General features: G+C 42.8%; 1 protein-coding gene across 1 annotated transcript; it reads right to left on the minus strand.

The window, feature by feature from the left end:
- Positions 1-1,727: 1,727 nt before the first annotated feature.
- On the minus strand, positions 1,728-18,628 carry TAF7L (TATA-box binding protein associated factor 7 like). The gene is made up of 12 exons (XM_044682467.1): positions 18,616-18,628; positions 17,055-17,128; positions 15,771-15,849; positions 14,331-14,464; positions 10,656-10,782; positions 10,282-10,340; positions 8,776-8,848; positions 8,058-8,171; positions 7,513-7,701; positions 7,257-7,369; positions 5,141-5,200; positions 1,728-1,870 (listed from the first exon to the last, which is right to left on the minus strand). The coding sequence occupies exons 1-12, from the start codon at positions 18,626-18,628 to the stop codon at positions 1,826-1,828; spliced, it is 1,080 nt and encodes a 359-aa protein (XP_044538402.1). The 3' UTR covers positions 1,728-1,825.
- Positions 18,629-21,209: the final 2,581 nt, after the last annotated feature.

Here is a 21,209-nt window from a genome sequence, read left to right on the forward strand (position 1 = left end):
ACATTTGAAACAGGCCCCAAAGTATTCTAGGTCTGTTCTTCAGAGCAAAAGGCTAAGCCACCTAACCCTGTATTGCACATAAGTTCCTCCATCTCAGAAAACTAGAGAATGCAGGGGAGCTCTCCAGGACCTTGGAAAGCAAAGAGATCTTCAGGTATTACCTCAGCCAAGCCATAGAACAGTGAGCACATACCACAGGTGGTGTTGTATAGAAGCTAAAAAGACATCTAACTGCTTACGAGGAGCACAGAATCTAAAGTTACAGACAAAAAGGAGATATACATGGCAACACACATACCACTTATGTACAAGTGAAGTCTTCCCCTTCTTAATGGTCAAGATAACGCAGGCATGATGAAGAATATGGAGTTGTACTAGCAAGGAGCCCTAAGGGGCAATGTGGTAAGAGAGCAAATGAAAAATCATCCTTGGAGAGAAGGTATGGCTAAGAGCCACTTCAGCTCCGCTATTAGGCCAGGTTGATAAGAATGATGGACAAGCTTCATGAAAAAATGTTTCCTCCCCCAACAAGCAGCAGTATTTCGTTCCTCCAGGAACCTTCTCCAGTAAGGCCACATCAGAGTAAAGATGATCCTGCATTCCTAAGAGCTGTGCGGCAGGTCCTATGCCAAGTTGGAAAAGCTTCTGGTCGAGGGTCCAAGGACCAGCTTCTCTAAAGCCCTATACATATAAGCCTGAGAAACATAGCTGATCTACCTCTGCCTCATTTTCTTTTTCTAAAGGTCAAGCCTCAGCCCCAGTTCCTCTCAAGATGTTTTGCAGTAGCAGCAGATTAGAAGTGTCTTTCAAAACTCCTCTTCTGTTTATTCCCCTTCCTCTGCTCAACAAATCCCCAATTTTGTCTGATTAATCTGAGAACTGCCTCGTCCACTAGGAATTAATCAGAAGAGAGCGCTTTCCTTTTTGCTACTGAGGCTTCAATCTAATTGGTTTTGTGTCCCAAAAGCATCCACTGGGAAATATTCTCTCTCTTCCTGGCACAGCTCCTACTAACAGGATGGGGATCCGTTTTTTGGCACCTTTGGAAAAAGCCCCAATTGAGCAATTTTCAACAAAGCACAAGAAATAGGTAGACCTTCACATCAAAGTCTATGACAAGCCTAGGTGGGAATGGGAAGGAACCATGGATTTTCCTGTGATGGAAGCAGTTTGGATCTGTAGGCTCAGCCTAAGGACAACAGCTCCTTATTGGCCTTCTGACCTACTGTGCGCCCCAGAGGCCAAGATAAACGCATTGCCCTTTAATTGCCCCTATCTACACCAAGTTATACACTTCTTCAAACCCACCAGGTCAGTGGTGTCAGTGGGAATCACCGTGAGGGCAGGCATAGATTATACCTAACACAATGCATACAACTTGTTCTCCTTTGCGTAGGAGAGAATTAAAACAGATGCAGAACCCCCTTGTAGTAGACTCCAGGTTCAAATCTATTTGGAAAATATGGCTGAGTCCTCTGTTGCTCCCACAGACCAACAGAAATATGAATAGTTCTAGAAGTAAAAAGTCAAAGCCAGGGGTCAAGGTGAGACTGAATGACAAGGCTAATGTGGCTAGCCCACTAATCCTGGGAGCTCACTGCAACCTGGCCCCTCTCGCCGTCATCTTCTACGTAGCGGTAGGATGGGAAAGCAAAAGGGTGACTGATGCAAAGACAGAAACAGGTAACACAAACACAGTGAGACGTGAGTGCAATCACATTTCCAGCTTCATGTTATCTATCCTCAGCCCAGAGAATGAACCCCCAGTTTGCATGCATGATGCTTGCCAGTGTGAAGATTACAGTGAATAGCAGCCAAGTTCCCCTTACTTCTCCAGGAGCGAGTCCAGCTGTTCCTGCAAGGAGCTGAGCTGCAAGGGGAGAGGTGAAGAAACATTTCATCTGTAAATCTAGATTCACTTACATGATGCACAACTCAGGCTTGCAGGAAACAAAAAGAACAATTATCATTTGGCATTTATATGGTGTCTTTCATTCCTCACCAGGGATAAAAATGGTGCCCCGGGGAAGGGTACACATGCCAAACGCTGTAATAACCCCAGCGAGGATTACTGAAAGCGCAGAAAAGCAAGTTTTCCAAGGTGGTAGTGAAGCTGCTAGGAGGGAGCACAAAGGAAGACTGTACTCTCTGCAAGGGAACAGGAAATGGGACAGTGGCAGCCATGGTGCCAAACCAGGAGGTGAAGAACAATCAAAGTGCCTACGCTGGGTCTCACTGCTCCTTGCCATACTATTGGGTAAGGTCCTGCCTGCTTTATTGAACTCACCACTGTCTTGGAATGCAGGGCCTTCCTTCTCTGGGTTGGTTATTTGATTTGAACTTATTTTGTTATGACTTTATTATATACATTTATTGACAGTGCTAACAATAGCTCACATTTATATGGTGCTTCAAGGTTTGCAACACACTTGACATACAGTAGCTTGTTTGAGCCTCACAACATCCCTGTGAGGTAGGTGCTACTATTATCACCCCCATTTTACAGATGAGGAAACTGAGGCTAAGAGAAGCTAAGTGACTTGCCCAGGGTCACACAGCTAGTAAATGTCTGAGGTGGAAATCAAACACAGCTCTTCCTGGATCCACGTTCACTGCTCTAGCTACTACACCAATGCTAACACAGGAAGCAAAAGTATTGCCTTTAAGACAAGGATTTTTGAAAATACTATTTCATATCCTTATACCTAGTGTTGATTTTTACTCTGCAATATTCACATAGGGGAAACAAGCCTCACAAAACAACTGTGCATGTGTATGCCACCTACGGAGTTACCAGTCCTGCCTGGAGAGCTAACAATAGAGGGTCTCCAGTTAGCCATATCCTAAGTCGTCCTCAATGGCCATAATGCCAACTTAGGACTTTCCTCTAGTCAACTCCCCAAATTAGAGGAGTTCTTCCCTCCAGCTTCTGTCCTTCATCACTTTCTCATCCCTACATACTCACCTTTTAGCATGTCTATGCAGACAACTCTGAAACCTGTATCTTTGACCTCATCCTTCTTCCTGAACTCCAGCCCCTCATTTATGAAGCTTGCCGAACATCCTGGCCTGGTATGCTAGGGCCCTCGTGCTCCAGATGTCTAAATCGATGGCACTAAATAAGTAAACTAATTTGGTTAGGATGGTCATTTTATTAACCTCAGCTCATCTTACCCACGAGCAATGACTGTTTTTCCAATTGTGTAGATCTAGTTTTAATTGTGTGGAAAGTGTTTCGTAGTTGTGTTCCTAAATCAAAGTCTTTCTCTCCCCTCCCCAAAGCAGCTATTTTCTTTTTCTTCTTTCTGCCATTGGTGCCACCCCTTTCCTAAGCACCCAGGCTTGAAACTAGGGTGCAGACTTCCCACTTTGCCTTTGCACAGCCACTTACCAAATGCTGCCACATTGAGTTCTGTGATACCCCTTCCCTACATCCAGCCCCCTAGTTCAGGCCTTCATCTGGACTATCGCATTAGCCTCTTAACTAGTCTCTCCACCTTCAGATCCTTACCTTCCATTCAGACCTAAACACTTGGTTAAATTGGACATCATAAAGCTTCTTTCAACACGCCAATGGCCTCCCTGCTCAGAAGCCTCCAATGTCTTTCTACTACCTAATAAATTAAGGTAAACTACTACTGCTGCCTCCACCCCCTTCTCCTACCACTACTCACTCCTAGACAAAGCCCTAATCCAGGCCCGTCTCAAATGCCATTCCCTCCAGGAAGAAACTGATGTGTTTTACTTACTTGCTTTTTCAGCTTTAAACACTTTCCCTTGAATGAGTCCTACCAGAAAATGTCAGATCACTACAAGGCCACTAAGACTTCTCCTAAGCAGCCCCCCGGCCCTCCAGGAAGTTTCATTTCTTCCCCTCTCTGGAGACTCCATTGCACTTGGCTTCTTTAATCCAATCCAACAAATGTCAATTAAGCACCTACTATACATAAGACAAGACAAAGTGCCGTGGATATTACGACAGACATACAACAGAGCCTGCCCTTAAGGAGCTTACATTCTAAGGAGGGGATATAATGAAATAGGCCCAGAAATATGGTCTATGGGAGAGAATATAAAGAACTAATGGGTTCAAGAGAAACTTCTAGGTCGGGGGTTCTTCACCTGGGATCCATGTCAGGGGCTCCATGAACTTGGAGAGGATACACATTCCCACCTTTATTTCAATATAATAGGTTTCATTTGCAATCCGGGGTATGTTATTTTATGATTCATTCAAAACCAGGTTTCTGAGAAGGGGCCTACAGGCTTCCCTGGACTACCAAAGGGGTTCCTGACACAAAAAGGTGAACCCCTGCTCTAGGTCATGGCACCTAAGCTGAATCTTAAATGAACCTCAAGGTGCTAAGAGGCACAGAGGAGGGGGAGAGCACCCCAGGCATGGGAGACAGACTCTGTACGGCTAAAGAGGTGGGAAACAGAATGCTCAGTTTGGCTGAAACAAGGGGTGTGTGAAGGAAGGCATTATGAAGTCAATCTAGAAAGATATTCTGGAGCCAAACGAAGAAGGGCTGTAACTACCAAATGGAGGAGTCCATTTTATTCTAGAGACAATGGTGAGTCACAGCAAACTCTAGAGTAGGGGAGTGATATAGTCACAGCTGTCCATGAGGCAGATTATTCTGGCAGCTGTGTGGAGGGTAGCTTGAACAAGGCAGACAAATTCTTAGGTCATTAGAACAGTCCAGAAGAGCTGTGATAAGGGCCCAAATTAGGGCAGTGGTCTTGTGAGAAGAAAGAAGGGTAGAAATGCAAGAGGTGTTGTGGAGCTAGAAATGGCCAGATCTAGCACCCGACTACATATTGGGGCAGGGGAGAGCTACTTAACCTGGACAGAGAGCTGTGTGACTTGATGAAAGAAGTTCTCCAAGATCCATGGGACATGGAGACAAACCCCTAGCAAAAACCAGTCTAACTCAAGAATTCAACTTGCCAGGTCTATAGAGGCTCTTGCAAACTGCTACAACGGTGCAGGGCCACAGCTACATGGGGAAATAGGCAGTAGACTTTTTCACATGACTCCTTGTTCCTCAGCCTAGTTCCATACCATCTACCACTCTGTGCCATCTTACTCGGGGCCGATTTGGCCACTGTTGCCCTTGCCCATTCCATCAGAACTTACCTGTTCCTTTTCTTGTTCTTCCTGCTGTTTGAGATCATCCAGGACAGCCTGAAGACGGCTCTGGAAAATAAGTCACAGAAGCAATGAATGCTAGGCCTTATCACTAAAGAGACAATAACCAAGGCAGACAAAGGGCGCTTCAGGCAGAAGGTCCAGCAGAAAGCTTGGGGTCTAACAAAAGCTCTCTCTTTCCCTCAATTTTGTGGCTTTAAACCATACTCCCCAGTGTAGCTCTAAAATGTCCTACAAAACATTCTTTTTTCCCTCTAAATGAATGCTTACAGAATGCCTTCAGATAACATCTTAACCCTTTGTTAATTGTGTTCCTTTGGCTACCTTGAAATGAAATGGACAGCATTTAACCGGAATTCCATGCTGTCTCATCCCTGATCTTTCATTATGGCCAAATCTTAGCATTCCTAAGGAATATGAGTAAGCAGGGGTTTTCAGAGGGTGGTCTGGGAACTCCTACAGGTCCTTGAGAGCCTTTCAGGGATCTGTGAGGTCGAAACACTTTCCCTACTACTACAAAGATTTTTTATCTCTAAGGTTGTATCAATAAAGTTGTATCAAGAGATATGACTCACACGGACAGTCACATTTGAGAGTATAAAGAGATTGCAATACCAAAAAAGTTTGAAAACCATTGTTATCAAGCTACAACAATAAGAAAAATTACCTTCGTTTACATGACATTGTCTACATTTTGGTATAGTGGCTAGAAAGCCCTGATTCTGAGATATACTGGATGTGTGATCCTACTCAAGTCACTTACTCTCTTAATGCTCTAAGCTGCTCTCTGGTCTGCAGAGAAGTGGCAGAGAGGGTGTGAATCAATATTGGGAGAGGGAATTTCCTCCCCCAGGAGTTCCCTATACCAATGAAATCACAAATTCATTTCGTCCCTGTCTTTCTCCTTTCCCATACACACGATCTCATCTGGTGGAAATGCAGGTACAATAGACTGCTCCTTCTTAGGGCCTTACCCCAAATCCATCAAGTTTTGGAGCAATTGTTCCTTTGAACAACTAGAAGGCTTCTCCATCCAACCCTACCTCAGGTGGGAGCTGGCCTGGGAGTCTCCTCCCACTCACAGCTATGCTTTTCAATAACACATGCCCTTTCATTAAAACTTGCTAAACATGTTGGAATAAAAATGCAAACGATTCACCTTTCCTCAAGCATTCAACAGAAGATAGTTAAAAAAGAAATTCAATTCTTGGCTCCCTTAAAGGCCGCTAAGAGAAGATAATGTACATAAATGCATTTTGAAAAGACAACAGAACTCTTCTGTGCAAATGGTACTCAGAAACTGAGAATCAGGATTCTTTAATTAAAGCTAAATCATTTCTAACTAATCCCTGCTTTTTGGGTTCACATATGGTGTTTAACACAAATACACTTTAAGCCAGTTGGCTCCTTTCCTCAAAATTGTTTTTTTAATATTTAAACATGTCCCCATTAGAAAGAAAAAGATGAGGCGCAGCTAGGTGGCTCAGTGGATAGAGAGCAACTATTAAGTGGGGAAAAGAAAGACCTGGAAACAAAGTGAGTGCCCTAAATTGAAGAATCCCCAAATTGTGGTTTCTGAAACAGAAAGGAATGTTACTGTGCAGTAAGGAATGACAAAGTTCTGTGGTTCTGTGAATATGGGGATTTCAGAAAAAAAAAACAGGGAAATCCAAGTGAATGACTGAAGAACCAATAGAGCATACATGATGGCAATGATGCAAATCAAAGGATCTAAGGGGAAGCTAAACTGAGCAACTGAAAACCCAACAATGAGCAAGGAGAATAGGCCTGAGAAACATGTCCTGGGGAATGGGTGGAGATGATAGGGCAGAGAGGAGAGAGAAGGGAGAGAATTTTTCTAAAAGAGAGAGCATGACTTCAATTCCATTCACAATTCTTAAGAGCTACTCGGTGAAAAGGTACTAGGAGAACAAAAGCAACAATAGAGTTCTTGCCTTCACTTCTTGGAGAGGAGGGTGGTACATGGGGACAGATGAGCAAATCCAGGCTAATAAGGAAGGGAAAACAGTGCTGCCACCCTGAGTGGAAGGAAGAGAAAGAAAGGTACTAGAGACCAGCTGACCTCAGAGATCATCCAACTCACCTTGAGGGCCAGATTTTCCACTTTGAAGATGAGATCTTCCTGCCGTTTTGCTCTGTCCTGAGTCTCTTGGTGCTTTCCCTTCATCATATCGATCTGCTTCTGGAGTCCTAAAACTAAGAAAAAGTTGTTTCTCCTTATTCTAGTCCACATTAGTGGTAGACCATGATCATAGTGAGCTAGCTTTGATACACATCTGTTTATCCCCGGCAGTCACTGGGGCAACTGGGACTCACGCAGCCTGACTCTCAGCACTTACTGAGGTGATTGGCCTTCTCATCTTCTTGGCGCTGCTCATCAGATTCATCAAATGCACTTGCTGATCTTCTCTCCAGTTCTTCCTCGATGTCGATGATGTTTAGATCATCATCATCATGGTGATCTTGTTCATCATCATCATCACTGCTGCTGCTAATGTCATTAAATATCTCTCGAAGCTCATCATGCTCTGTTAGTGTGAAAGGAGAGGAAGCAGCAAATAAATGCAATGTTTGAAATACCTCCCACTACCATGCCTCGGGGCTGGTCAGTAACCTGTTGTGCTCCTCACACAAAAAGTCAGGAAACACTGACAAGGCTTCTCTATACATTTAATAACTAAGAGTTGAGCTCCAGCAGGGATGGAAGAGAAATTAGAATCCTAATAATCCCAAACCAAAGAGCCAGTCACCAAGAAAGGTTGAAGGGGGGCCTAGGAATCCTTTACCAGTGATGGCCAGCAGGTTTGTGCAAACTGCTCATCCACAAAACAGTCAGAAATCCCTCTCCAGCTAGGCTCTAGCTCTGCCTAAAGTAATGCAGTACCTGAGGAGCTGTGGCCCTGCTTTTGGCTACTCATTCCTGGAGAGACGTCCAGGCTGGTTAGGGAACCATGGTTATCTGTGTCCTTTGTTTCATCTTCAGTAATGACCTCCCAACCTGAAAACATATGCGATTGAGGAAAAGACAAGAGAAAAGGAGCGAGTCCAAGGTCTCTGAAGAGTCTCACTACCTGAAATGTTACTTAAGTCTGGCCTCAGCCCAATTAGGCCTATATCCTGAGTATGGCAAAATGTCCCCACAGTGGTTAATGGATACCCAATTTCAGCAATGGTGAACCTTTTCTGCCCAGAGGGCAAATTCAAGCTGTATGTGAGCTCCCACATTAGGGGAGAGAGCTGAGGGAGGAAGTACTTGCTTTGGGCAGCTGGACAGAGGGGTGGGACATGCCAAAAACATCCTCAGATACTGGGAAGAGGGGGAACAGAGTGGCTCACCGAGAGCCAGCTCTGCCCATATGCCACGTCTTCACCAATGCAGCCCTATATTAACACAAGCATAAAACAAATCTGATGGCCTGGGTTTCTGCTGGCTAAATGAAGAAAACATGGCCACTGAGTGTGTGAACTCCTGGTTTGAACCAACTGTTCTTACCATACCATCTTAGTAAATGCCTCTGCTAAAGGTTAAATGAAAAAAAAAACCCAAGTTAAGAGGCCCAGAGAATCTCCCAGGCTTCGAGATTTGGGATATAAAAGGATACGGGTACTGACAGCTTCGGCATCTGTACTCAGCAGTCTCTTGACTTCCTTTTCCACATCTGGAGATTCAATGTACTGGGCCAGAGGAGACAAAAGAACAGTAACAGCATTAAACACCCAGTGGCTGGCAGGGATGAGCCTACCATTGCAGGCAAAGTCATCAGAACGACCAGCATTCTTCAGCTGCAAGAAAAAGAAGCCTTTTTCCAGCACCTGGGCTTGCACAGGATATGGGAGTTTTCTCCCATTGAACAAATGACTTAGGGGGTTTTGTTTTTTCCATCTTAAAACTTTACAGCAGAATTTAGCTCTTGCTGTTATTAAGTATTTGCACTGACTTTGCAATAGTAACCCTGCATCCCTTATTAGCTATTGAGAAATAATCTGACTTGAAATTTCAAATCCCCAAATTTCTGCTCCTCGTATCTTTGTTATTAGATACAGTCTTATAAAAAGCAAGTCTTATCTGCATGTTCCCCCTTGAATCTTATCTTAAACAATTATCTCCAGAGCAACCAAAGTGACAAGTTACAAATTGAAATCAGGACCTCAGAAGGGAGGCTCAGTGATAGTAAACAATTGTCTGTAAAACTGAAACCTGATTTCCAAGATACTGCCTTTATACACTGATATCTGATGCTGCCTTCACAATAAGTAGCTAAGAGACAGAGAGAAGCAGATGACAAAGGTACCAGACAAATAGAACATTTTCCCCTGGGAGCTATTTGTGGTTTAAAAAAAATTAGTTTGTCACATTTAATTTCCCAGGTATCTCCCTCCCTCCTGTCTCTGAACTACAGAAGGCATCATTTGATCAAAAAAAAAAAGGTACATATAAAACTATGTCATGGGCATTTTTATTTCTCAGTTTTTTTCTCTGGAGGTGAACATTCACAGTTATTCTTCAAACAATATTTCTGTTGCTGCTGCATATAATGTTTTCTTCAATCTGCTAGTTTCTTTCTTCTCTGGGAGTTATTTGAAAGATATAAAATGTCAAAATCATTTTTCAGTGAGGCAAATTAGGGATAGGACTTCCAGAAGCTGTTATGCCCTTCCCAGCTTATTCAATTCAAATGAACTATTAAGTCTAAGTCAAGCTGAAATAATGAACAAGCAATATTACACCCCTTCAGATTCCAATTTGGTGAACTAATCTTGGGGAGAGGGGGAGCAGGAGGACCACATGGGTGAGGGGAGGGGCAATCCACAAATGATCCTTTGTTCTTTAGCAGGTATCAGTGGCTTCCTTAAGAATCAAAGATGAAGCAGTTAGGAATAGAAAAAAGTCTGTCTACTCATGCTCAGTCAAGGGCTAAAGACTGAGACCAGGCTGTGGCATCCTCTATTTATGAATGCCATGGTCCAAAGTGTTTCCTGAACCTTTAAATAAGTACTATAGCCAGATCTCATCTTGATCCCTTTTCCCATCTTCACCCTGCCGCCCCGCCCCCTCCCCCCCCACACCTGGAAGAGAAACAACTAGACTCTGTGAAGTGAGAATTTACCTTCTTCTTGGCTGTTTTCCGGAATCTTCTCTTTCTGACATTCTTTAGTGGCAGAGTGACTGAAACAAATAAAACAAAGTGACATGTATCAGCCTAACTGTTGGTAAGACATCAGTCTAAACAGTTTTGAGGAAAAGGAAACTCATCCTACTCTAAGAATCTATAAGAAGTGACATAAGCTGGTTATAGAATTACAGCACTTGACAGAAAGCTATTATACACAAGAAATAAGAGGCTAGGATTCTGTAAGAAGTCCGAAGTCCAAGATCAGGTCCTTTTAAACTCTGGCTAGGGGCCTATGGCAGAGTCACCACTAAGTAGGGTTCAGCGATCATAACAAGTAGGCCAGGGCAAGAAAAAGGTTTCTCACTTACTGCCATGGTTCCAGATGAATTTCTTCTCTCTGTCCCTATCCTTTTTCTTGTTTAGTTTTGGATCATTAGTGGCAGCTGGTTCTTCCAGAGGTGGATAAAGATCTCCATCCACAGTACTCACAAGCATCTACAAACAGCAACCCCCCACCCCCCCCCAAAATCAAAAAAGTTGTTTGAGGCTCCATGACTTAGATGTTGGGTGCTGGTTTTAACAGTGGACCACCACCCTTACCACCGAAAAGGTACCTAAATATAAGAGGTTACATAAAAAACCAACTTAAGAAGAAAATGAAAAGAGGTACCTTTCACAAGTGTAGCTAGGTGGAGAATTCTTAAATAAGCAAGGTAGAAGTGATTTAAAAAGCTGTAACCGGGCAGCTGGGTAGCTCAGTGGAGTGAGAGTCAGGCCTAGAGACAGGAGGTCCTAGGTTCAAACCCGGCCTCAGCCACTTCCCAGCTGTGTGACCCTGGGCAAGTCACTTGACCCCCATTGCCCACCCTTACCAATCTTCCACCTATGAGACAATACACCGAAGTACAAGGGTTTAAAAAAAAAATTAAAAAAAAAAAAAAAAAAGCTATAACCGCAGTGATTCATTTGATAGAAGTCTGGCTTGGGCTTTCTTTGACCTTCTTAACAAGCGTACTAGAATATGCTTGTTTCTCAAAATTGTGCACCTATGCCATGCTAACCTCTGAATAGCTGCTATTGCTTGCCATAAAACAAACACATGGGTATACACACATTTTTACATAGTTCTGTTGGGGTTTCCCTCCACCATAGTGGGATCTTCATGTATCATTATTTCCTACTCCCTTATAGGAGTTAGCATTCCTATGCAGAATCCCAAGGGATCCCCAGCAGAGGTCTCTGGTTCTCCCTTAAGGGAACAGTCCGAGGCCATTCTCTTGGCACTGGCCAGACCTGCTTGAGGACACCCATGCCTAAACCAACCAGCTATTTTCCTGTATACCCATGTAGCTTTAATTGCTTTTTGATTTGATTTCTCTTCTTTCATCCCCCAAACCAGCAGAGAAAGTCTCCCACTCTTCCCTATAGCTCCAGGGGTAAGTATCCCCCTGAGCCCACATGGACCCACACTACTTAGGATCTTGACTGAGATTCTGCACAGCCCACTTACTAACCGACCTCAAGTAAAATAGGGAACATTCGACCACCTCAAACAGTTATAGCACACAGAGATGCCAAACCATTGGTCTGGAAATGGAGAGAGCTCCCTGCCAATCACCGCCCTAGAACTTTCTAAAAGGAGGGAGCAACTCTAATACATGTCAAAGGACAGATCTTTTCCTATAGAAAAAGAGAAAACTGGAAAGCCATCATGGGAGCTGTCATCCCACTCCCGGAAATAGGATGTTCAACTCACACAAGGAGTCCTCCCTTAAATGGTTGCAGTGAGTGGTCCCAATTCAGTTTGGAAGGGAGCTAAGGATGCTATAAGGTAGAGGTGGGAAGGGAGTACATTCTGGGCATGGAGTAAAGCTTAGAGAAAGGCACAGAGGTGGACAATGGAACACCAAGTCTTGGCAACAACAAGGCCACTTTGTTCGGAATGTGAAGCACGTGAAGTAAAAGAACATGAAATAAGCCTGGAAGGGTAGCCTGGAGGCAGAATGCGAAAGGTTCTAAAAGCCAGCTTTGTATCTTATCCTAGAAACTAGAGGGAGCCACTGAAAATTTCTAAGAAATGACAATATGCTTTATTGTGAATTCCATTTGTGAAACCGAAAGCTGTAAAATGTAATGTCCAAGGCTAGCCCCAAAGAAAGAGATCTGAGAAAGTATCCCTCTCTCTTCTTTGCTGAGAGGAAACTATGGATGTGGCCTAACAATACCAACAATAATAGCTAGCATTTATATAGCACCTTAAGTTTTGCAAAGCATTTTACAAATGCCATCTTATCTAGAACACTTCAGCTAATGTCAGGAGCTGACAGGATCACAGAGTGTGTATAGTACAGAGGGAGGAAAGGGCACTCAGGAGGACAGAGTGGTCAGCCATGTCCAGTGCGACAAGAAGGATAAGGACTGGGAAAAAGCCATCAGCTTCAGCAAATAATAAAGCATGGGTAACTGTGGAGAGAAGTTTCTGTTGACCACTGAGGTTAGAAGCTGAAAGATTGGTGGTAAGAAAGGGGAAGCAAGAAGTATAAATGGTTTCTTCTAGGAATCTGACTGAAAAGGATGACAGCTTTAGGGGATGCTAGGGTGAAGCGAAAGTTTTTTAACTATGGGGGAGATCTGGGAATATCTGTAAGCAATACAAGAGGAAACAGCAGACATCAGTGACTGCATCTTCCTTCTAACTAGAGCACTGGGGGAGAGAGGCGAGAATGTTGAGATGACTTGGAGCAAGGAGGGAGTTCACAATGGATAAGAGAAATATAAACTGAAATAACTTTTGAGGTTTCACCGCAACCCTAGCAAACTGAAAAGATGTCAAGAGAGCCAATACTAGAGATAGTAATAAAGCAGGTATATGAATAATCTGCTCTTGGTGGACTTGTGGATTGGTTCAACTGTTTTAGATACCGACTCAGGATTATATAAGACAAATGCTTATAAAGTCTTAAACCTAGAAATCCCTCTGCTGGGCATATACCACCAAGGACATAAAAAACCAGAAACAAAGGTATAATAGATGCCAACATATTCATGGCAGTGCCTTTTGAAGTGGCAAAGAAATGGAATGCTCAAGCATTGACTAAACATCTATATGCCAGGCTTTGTACTAAGTGCTAGAAACAAAATGAGTGCCCACTGGCCAGGGAATGATTGAACAAACTGTGGCATCATAACGTAAAGAAATGTGACTGTGCTGTAATAAATGACAAAGATTTCAGAGAGACACAGGAACTGAACCACAAAACAAAGCTAACCCTTTGTCATTATAAATGACAAATTCTGGCTCCTGAGAAGAGATGAAAATATTAGGTCTCCCTTTAAAGGAAGTCAGGGGGAAGGAGGGGACAGCTGAGGTTGGGGAATGTTGTATACACCGTAGGATGTGGCCACGGCATTTGACTCCATAACTGTTTTCCTGTTATAAGAAAAAGCTGACCAGAGGGTATGGGAATTGGGAATATATATCCAGAAATGACTGATGTGAAAACAGAAGGCTTCAGTAAAACTCGATAAAAGGTCAGGGGTGTGTGGTATTTTACAGACGTCATCTTGCCTTGAGGCAGCATTACAAATACAGAACCTAGCAAAAGCTAGATTTGGGAACTAGAGTACTTACCACTGCAGAGGAAGAAGTATGTTGGAAAACAAATCCTGGCATTTTGATTAACAAAGAAAACAAGAAATCAACAACGGAGATGATGAATAAGAACCAGGCTATACCTCTATGGTCAACTGCAGGGTGCTTCAGCAAGAAGGAGCCAGAGAAGATCCCAGCTGCTCTTATTTTTCAAATAATGAATCACTACAAAGGACAAACAGGAGGTTCCACACTCCACAAGCTGCTTGTATGACAAGAGGTAATGGCAATGAACAGTTAAGTCTCAAAACACCAAAAGGAAGCATGGAATTTCATCCTTGGGTCTTTAGCCTAGAAATCAGTGAGAGCAAGGAGTCATTCCCCAAATACAATAGAATACCTGGGAGATGTGAGAATTCGTGGAGATTAGGAAAGACAAGACAGTCCATACCTGGCAGATGTCCGCAGTTTTGTAAAAGGTTTTCTTATCAATAGTTTTCAAGCTTCCAATAACACAGGGAAGGTCAACCAGCTTAGAGGCTAATGGGACACGATCCACACGGACAATTCCATGACGTCCATCAGCTAAGGACAAATTTTTAAAAAAGCTTAATCCTGACATTTTCAATAAACTGTAGGCCTCCTAGGGTCACACTAATGAGGACCTACATGATAACAAGGTACATGCATTGTATTTTATTAGGAACTCTACCATTTCTTTTAACAGTAAGACTGCGAAGAGTTGTTTTATGTGGCCAGTAACCTGAGGAAAAATGGTAGGTGGCATGGTATCCATAAACTCCCTACTCTTCTAGGAGATGCTGAATTTCCTATTAATGGTTGAGGACTGAATAGCTTGGCGAAGCTATGGTTTTCTGTGGGAAATTTTGTATCGCTGTAAATGCTGTATTTTTGTGTTGCTCTAAGCAATGTATTCCACTCATTCAAACTAGCCTTCAGAAACATTCATGTTCCAGATATAGAATATCAAGAGAGCTTTTTAGAACTCAAATATTTATCACTGTAGGGGAGGTCATTGCAGATACATACTTTTGTAGGAGGGGAGGAGGGGAAGCTGTTCTAGAATGGTGCTGGGGACCATAGTTGTGGGTCTGATCTCCAGTTACTGTCACAGAGGAAATGCATCTATAGTCCTGGGCAGTTACTTCACGAAAGCATGCAAATGGCCAGCAAAACTCGTCCAGCTTGTTTGAACAGCTCAGTGAAACATCAACCATTCTGGAAAACACACTTCCTCCCTGTGGGGAGTCCTGAAATGTTATCTTCATAAAGAAAGGCCAGCATTTGCTATTCCCTTGGATAGTGAGGAACCAAGGAAGCTGAATATCAGATAGAAGACAGTCAGCATTATCTGTCTGATCTCTAGGAGCCAATCCCCAGGCACTCCCATAGGTACAAAGTGATAGCTTTTAGCTGTGTTGTCCTCTGGATGGTTTCAGAGAAATCTGGGAAGACTAGGATGAGCTGCTGCTAAGTGAAATGAGACTAATGAATGGACCCAATGACAGCAATATGGTAAAGATAACAACTTTAAAAGACTTAGGAACTCTGATCAACACAATGGCCAACTGGAGTTCCAGAGGACTCCTGATGAAACCTGCCACCCACCTCCAGAGAGAGCAAGCAAGCTTGACAAACTTGAGAGTACAGAGCAAAGCCCAGTGGCTAAGGTGGGAATTTGCTCTGTTTGAATTAGGAGTTTGTAACAGATCTTGTTTTTCCTGCTTTTTCAAAAGTGGGGTGGGAGATGGGGAAGACAAAAAAAGCTAATCTGAAAATAAAACAAAACTGAGTCTAAAAAAATAAGACATTGCCCACTCACTTATAATATGGGATAGAAGAGACCATGAAAAATATATGGAATACTTACGATGTAATTCGATGGTTAATTTGTCTTTCAGGTTGACATTTCCAGATTGTATTGCCCTTCTCACAGTAGAAGCGTATTCCTGAAAAGAAGAAAAATTTACAAAGCTGGTCACATGTATGCCAGATGGCAGAAGAGATGTGCCAGGGAAATTCTGCTCTTAAATCCAACCTTCAAACCGGTTTCTAGATAGACAGATAGAGAGAGCAGCTACTTGGCATTCCTGGAGCTATATTTTTTAACCATTTATCAGGATATCTAAGTCAACCTCGCACAAAGATTGACCCTCATTCTTAGAGCTGCAAAGAAAGGACTCCTCCTCCCATAGGTTCTAGACCTACCCCATTGACTATCAGCTCTAGCTGCTAAAAGTCAGGAGAGGGTCTGATCTGCAAATATTCGAGTATATAACCTGACCCCAATTTGAGGGAAACTTTGTTTATTCCAGCCAAGGGCAATTTATATGCTGTAATATATGGCACTTCCCACTGGATGCCACTTTTGAGATCCATTTCAAAGACTAGATCCAGATATCAAAGGAGAAAGAGGCCCTAAAATAGTATTCAAAAGGACCATTCTTTCCATTCCCAGATGGTATTCAGGTTTCGATATCACAACACACTTTCATATCAATGGAGGAGCTCTGTCAGGTAGTAAGTATCCTGCTAATTTAACAATCTGTTTACAGGTACACAAGCATTCTAAATCAGAATAAGCCTAGTGTCTACTAAAAAAGGGACTCCCAACTGGATAGGGTAACCAGAGATACAGTAAAGGACCTGTCAGAGCACTAACTACTTAATATCTGCATAACCTCAGGCAAGTCACTTTGGTTCTCTGGGCTTCAGGTCATTCATCTGTAAAATGGCAAAACTGAACTAGGTCTCTAGTACTAGAGAATACTTTTAGCTCTAAGTCCATGATTCACATCAATTTACTTCAATTAGACCTTCCAATAATGAGTCAGCTACTGTGATAGGCAGTAGACACAAAGACCCCTATGAGAGTTAATAGAGTTATTTGGGATTAATATTATTTGAAAAACTAGCTCTCTAAAGTAAATAGTCATGAATAGGGAAAAGAGAACCTCAATGAGGAGGTTATATAGTACAATACTAGAACTGGGTTCTTTGTGACCAAGTTCCTCTTAAATAAAGGTTTTATACTTAACAACCTACAACCAAACAGAATCCTTACATGTCAGTTTGCCCAAAGTAGCATAGTGTGAGTAAAAGCCACTCAAACTCAACCTCCAGGCATTAGCGCCAATTCTCCAGGATTCCTTACCGGAGGCAGGCGTAATATAAACTGGTTTTCCAGCTCATGGGGAGGATCTTCTTTGTTCTTGCTCATCTTGCCTTCTTGATTTCGGGGGTGGGAAAAATAAAAACCACAAATAGTCAGTGAAAACCCCTTTGTTTCCTTCAATTATTCACTATAAATGCTATCTCCAGATATGAAGTATTGGTTGTTTTACAAGTCCTCTAACAAGTACAGTTGCATACAGCTCAAAAACACTATTTAATCCCTACCATTTCTTTCTAATTGAAAACTATTTATATCCCCAAGGAGAATTTAATTTAAACTATACAAGTTCTCTTGATATCAACTATATCTATTTCATAAAGTAAAAGCTCCTAACAATAACATGCTACATTCTTATGTGAAGAGTTGCAGCCCAACAACACAAGAAAGGACTCTAAAAAAAAAGAAAGAAAAAGAAAAGAAAAAGAAAGGACTCTATCTTTCTCAGGAGATTACATAATCTGCAAAAATCACAGACAAAAAGGGAAATAAAGTGAGAGCCACAATGAACACCAAAACCCTTTGGAATAGTGGTCTATGCTGCTTTGAGGGCAATCTACTTAAATTTCTCATTATCTATTCACTTCTCTGCATTGAAACAAGGTAAGCATTTATTTGGAGCACATGCAGCTTCCTGTGGCTTTGTGACTACATCTACCAGGTCTATTTTACCTTTTTTAAGTTGAATAATCACATTCCCACTCTTTTTTGTAATTTCTAATATCCACTTATTAGATTTAATTAGGGGCATACCTGGAATACCTTGGCTTTCATAAAGAGCTTCCTGGATGCCGGGATCGCCAAGTTTTTCAGTGTAAAGAATTTCCCAGGGGTGGAGAGAATGCAATGTTTATATTCAACCTGACAATTAGGTTCAAAGTTAAATGATCAGGAAGGATAAAAGTTAAAAAAAATTTTTTTGTGCTATGCCATAAAACAAAGCCCCAAATCCCCTTTACCTTAGATTAGAGAACAAGATCAGAAAGGCAGTAGCACATCACAATGGATAGAGTAATGACCCTAGCATCAAAGAAATCTAGGTTCAAGTCCTATATCTGATGCTTCCCAGCTATATAAGCAGGGTCAAATCCTTTAACCTGATTCTTAGTTTCATCATCTATAAAAAGGAGCTTATACCTGTAGTACCAATGTCACAGGGCTATTGGGGGGTTCAAATGACAAACTGCATACCAGTACATTAATAAACTTTAAAGCTCAAACATGTGTATGTATATACATACGCATATATCAGATATCGTTATTATTAATGCACAAAGCCCAGCAATCAATAGGTCATGATTGGGCTTTAAATTTAAATCTCTTTAAAGAGTTCTTAATACATATGGAGTTAAAGAAGCTCTATGTGATCCCCTAAATCCTGTAGCTGCTATTAAAAGCTCAATCCATAAAGATAGCTTAAGAAATCTTTGGAAAAGCATAGAAAGCAAAGCATTTCAGAGTATCCTTTTTCTCTACAGAAGCCCTGAGAGACACCCAGCATGAGAGAAGGGGGCTAAAAACAAACCAACCACAAATGTATTACTTGTGATAGTCATTTCTTCTCTCTTGCTTCACACAAAAATTTATATGCATTCAAAGACTAAATACAAATTAAGAGGGGAAGGTCCATTAAAATAAAGCAAATAAAATAAATGCCAGAAGCTGAGGGCTATATCAACTACCCCTTAACATCACCTCAACTCTTCTACTGATGTGCAAGCTTCTGCCAGGGCACTTTCAACAGAGGACTTCCCAGCAGAATTCTAAATTCTAAAATACTTTGGCCAGGTAGCTCAGATTCATTTCAGGTTCTCCTCTGGGGACAAAATAATTTAGTCTGGGCTTTCCAACAGGGGGATACTCATATCTTGGAGGGGGGGGAAGTTTGTCAAAACGACAGTAGAAATATTTTGATTGGATTTTTAAGAAACTGATTTCCAGTCAATGCACCAACTTTTTCTGGTACCCTTAGAAAAGTACATCCCATTATTATTGACCATGCTCACAAGGTTTTAAATGTATAAAATATATAAGGGTTTAATTAATTATTAGCAATGACTTTAACCTCCCCGAGCTTTAGTTTATTCATCTGAAAAAATGCCAGACCTCTTAAAGTCCTGAAAGAAGGCGGGAAAAGATGGGGCAACTGACAAGAAAATGAAATTCTGGAATTCTCTAGGGGTTTAATTTCTACCAAAGGGCTGGCCCTGTTAACACTGTTCTTACAGTTCATCTGGTCCAGGGCCTCATTTTAAAAGTATTTGATACCCGTTTTTCCACAGAATTCCTTTCCAATTGTTATCCTAACATTTAAAAACACGGTTCTGAGACGGCCAGAGGGGACCCATGGCACCAAATAAGGCTTAGTGGCCCACATTTTGCTGAGGAGAAGGCTAAGAGCCCGGGAAGGGACTAATCTGCCCACACTCACACAAGTATTAAGAGGTAGAGGCGGAAATCGAACTCAGATCCTGAGACTCGAAGTTAAGTGCTTTCCACTATACCACACTGCCTCCCCATCTAGGGGCTAAAACTTCTCTTTGCCTCAATTTCCCCAAGAATAAAGGGCGAGCACGGCCTCTGGGGTCCCCTCCGGCTCCGAGGCCCCCCTGGCCGATTTTCTTCACAGCTCCCTGCCCCACTCCCTGTTTTTTTTTTCTCTTGAACCAGTAATGGTTCTACCTCCCTCATTCAATGGATCGAGGCTCGCTCGCTTCTCAAAGGCTCTGGCCCACTCACCAAAGTCCAGAGAGACAAGCAGCCGCCGGCACCGACGCTAGCGACTGATAACTGCGATCTCTAGGCGACGACGACTTGACGACGGCGGGAGGCGCAACGCCTGAGCAGCCGCGCGGGCACCGGAAGCGTTCGGCAGCCCCGCCCCTGCCCCCTCCCTGGCCGTCTGGCGCGCTCTGGGCGGGGTTCCGGTGGAGGGCAACTCAGAGCGAGGCAGCGGAAGTGGCTCGGGGGTGGGGAGGCTGCAGGGAAGGCGGGATTTTCGCAGGTGCGGCTGGAGGGCGGTGGTGCGCCTCCCTCTCTCCTTACTCCGCGGGTTCCCTCCCTTCCCTCTCTCCCTCTCGTCGTGTGGGCGACGCGAGGTCGGGACTTGGGGAGCACGCGTTTGGCTTTGGGAGAAAGGTAAGTGCAGCGGCGGCCGCGGGAGTGGGGGATGGGAGGATGGGAGGCTGCCAGATGTCGGCAACTGAGCGGGGCCGGAAGTGAGTGGGCTAAGAACCCTGCCCTCCCTAAGCATCCCCAGCAGCTTTCTCTGCATTAAGCCTTTATAAATTCTGTATTCACACACACACACATTTAGAAATTTTTGTTGTCAGGGATGACTCGTTGGGGAGGGATGTCCTAGAAAATGAAGAAAACTAAAAACAATTTTTAGGGGGAAAAAAATCACAAGATGCTCCTCCCCCTCTGGGCCCGACCCTAATGCCTCTGCAGCCTTCCCCCAAAGGGGATCCTCGGCTTGGAAGATTACCCCTCTGATCACTTAGCCTAAAAGAAAATGTTGAGGGAAGATGCCAGAGTCTTTCTCCAGGACTCAGTTTCACACCTATTAGGCATTCTCTCATTCCTACCCCTTTAATAGAATGTCTCCCCCCTTCCCACCAAACGGCTTGTGCATTGAATTGGATCTGATATCCTAAGTGTCTGGTTTTGGGGTGCAAAGATGAGAGCCAACCCTAAACCTTCTAGTTGGGAAACTAAAATATAAAGGTGGGGAAAGTTAAGGGAACAGTGCTATACATAGGAGTGAGGTAATATGGCTAAAGAAAGTGTAGGAGTTTTTTGTTTCATTTTTACACTTGAATTTTTAAAGTTTAATCAATAAAACACGTTTGGGGTTTTAAATAAATGTCTATTTTTGTCTTTTTTTTTAAATCACCATAATTTACCCCAGTATCCTTCCCCATCCCAGAGAACTATCCCATATATAAATAGCAGTCTTAAAACAACAAAAAAAAGAGGAAATAATCAGCATAACTGACCAATACATTAAAAAGCCTGACAATCAGCAGTGTACAAGATTTGTGGACCTCCCACCTCTGCAAAGGAGTAGGGTATCTTCTTATATTTCTTTTTTGGATCTATACTTGTTCTTTATAATTTTCCAACTAAAGTTTAATT

This window comes from Gracilinanus agilis, chromosome X (assembly GCF_016433145.1).
Source record: "Gracilinanus agilis isolate LMUSP501 chromosome X, AgileGrace, whole genome shotgun sequence".
Lineage (NCBI taxonomy): Eukaryota > Metazoa > Chordata > Mammalia > Didelphimorphia > Didelphidae > Gracilinanus > Gracilinanus agilis.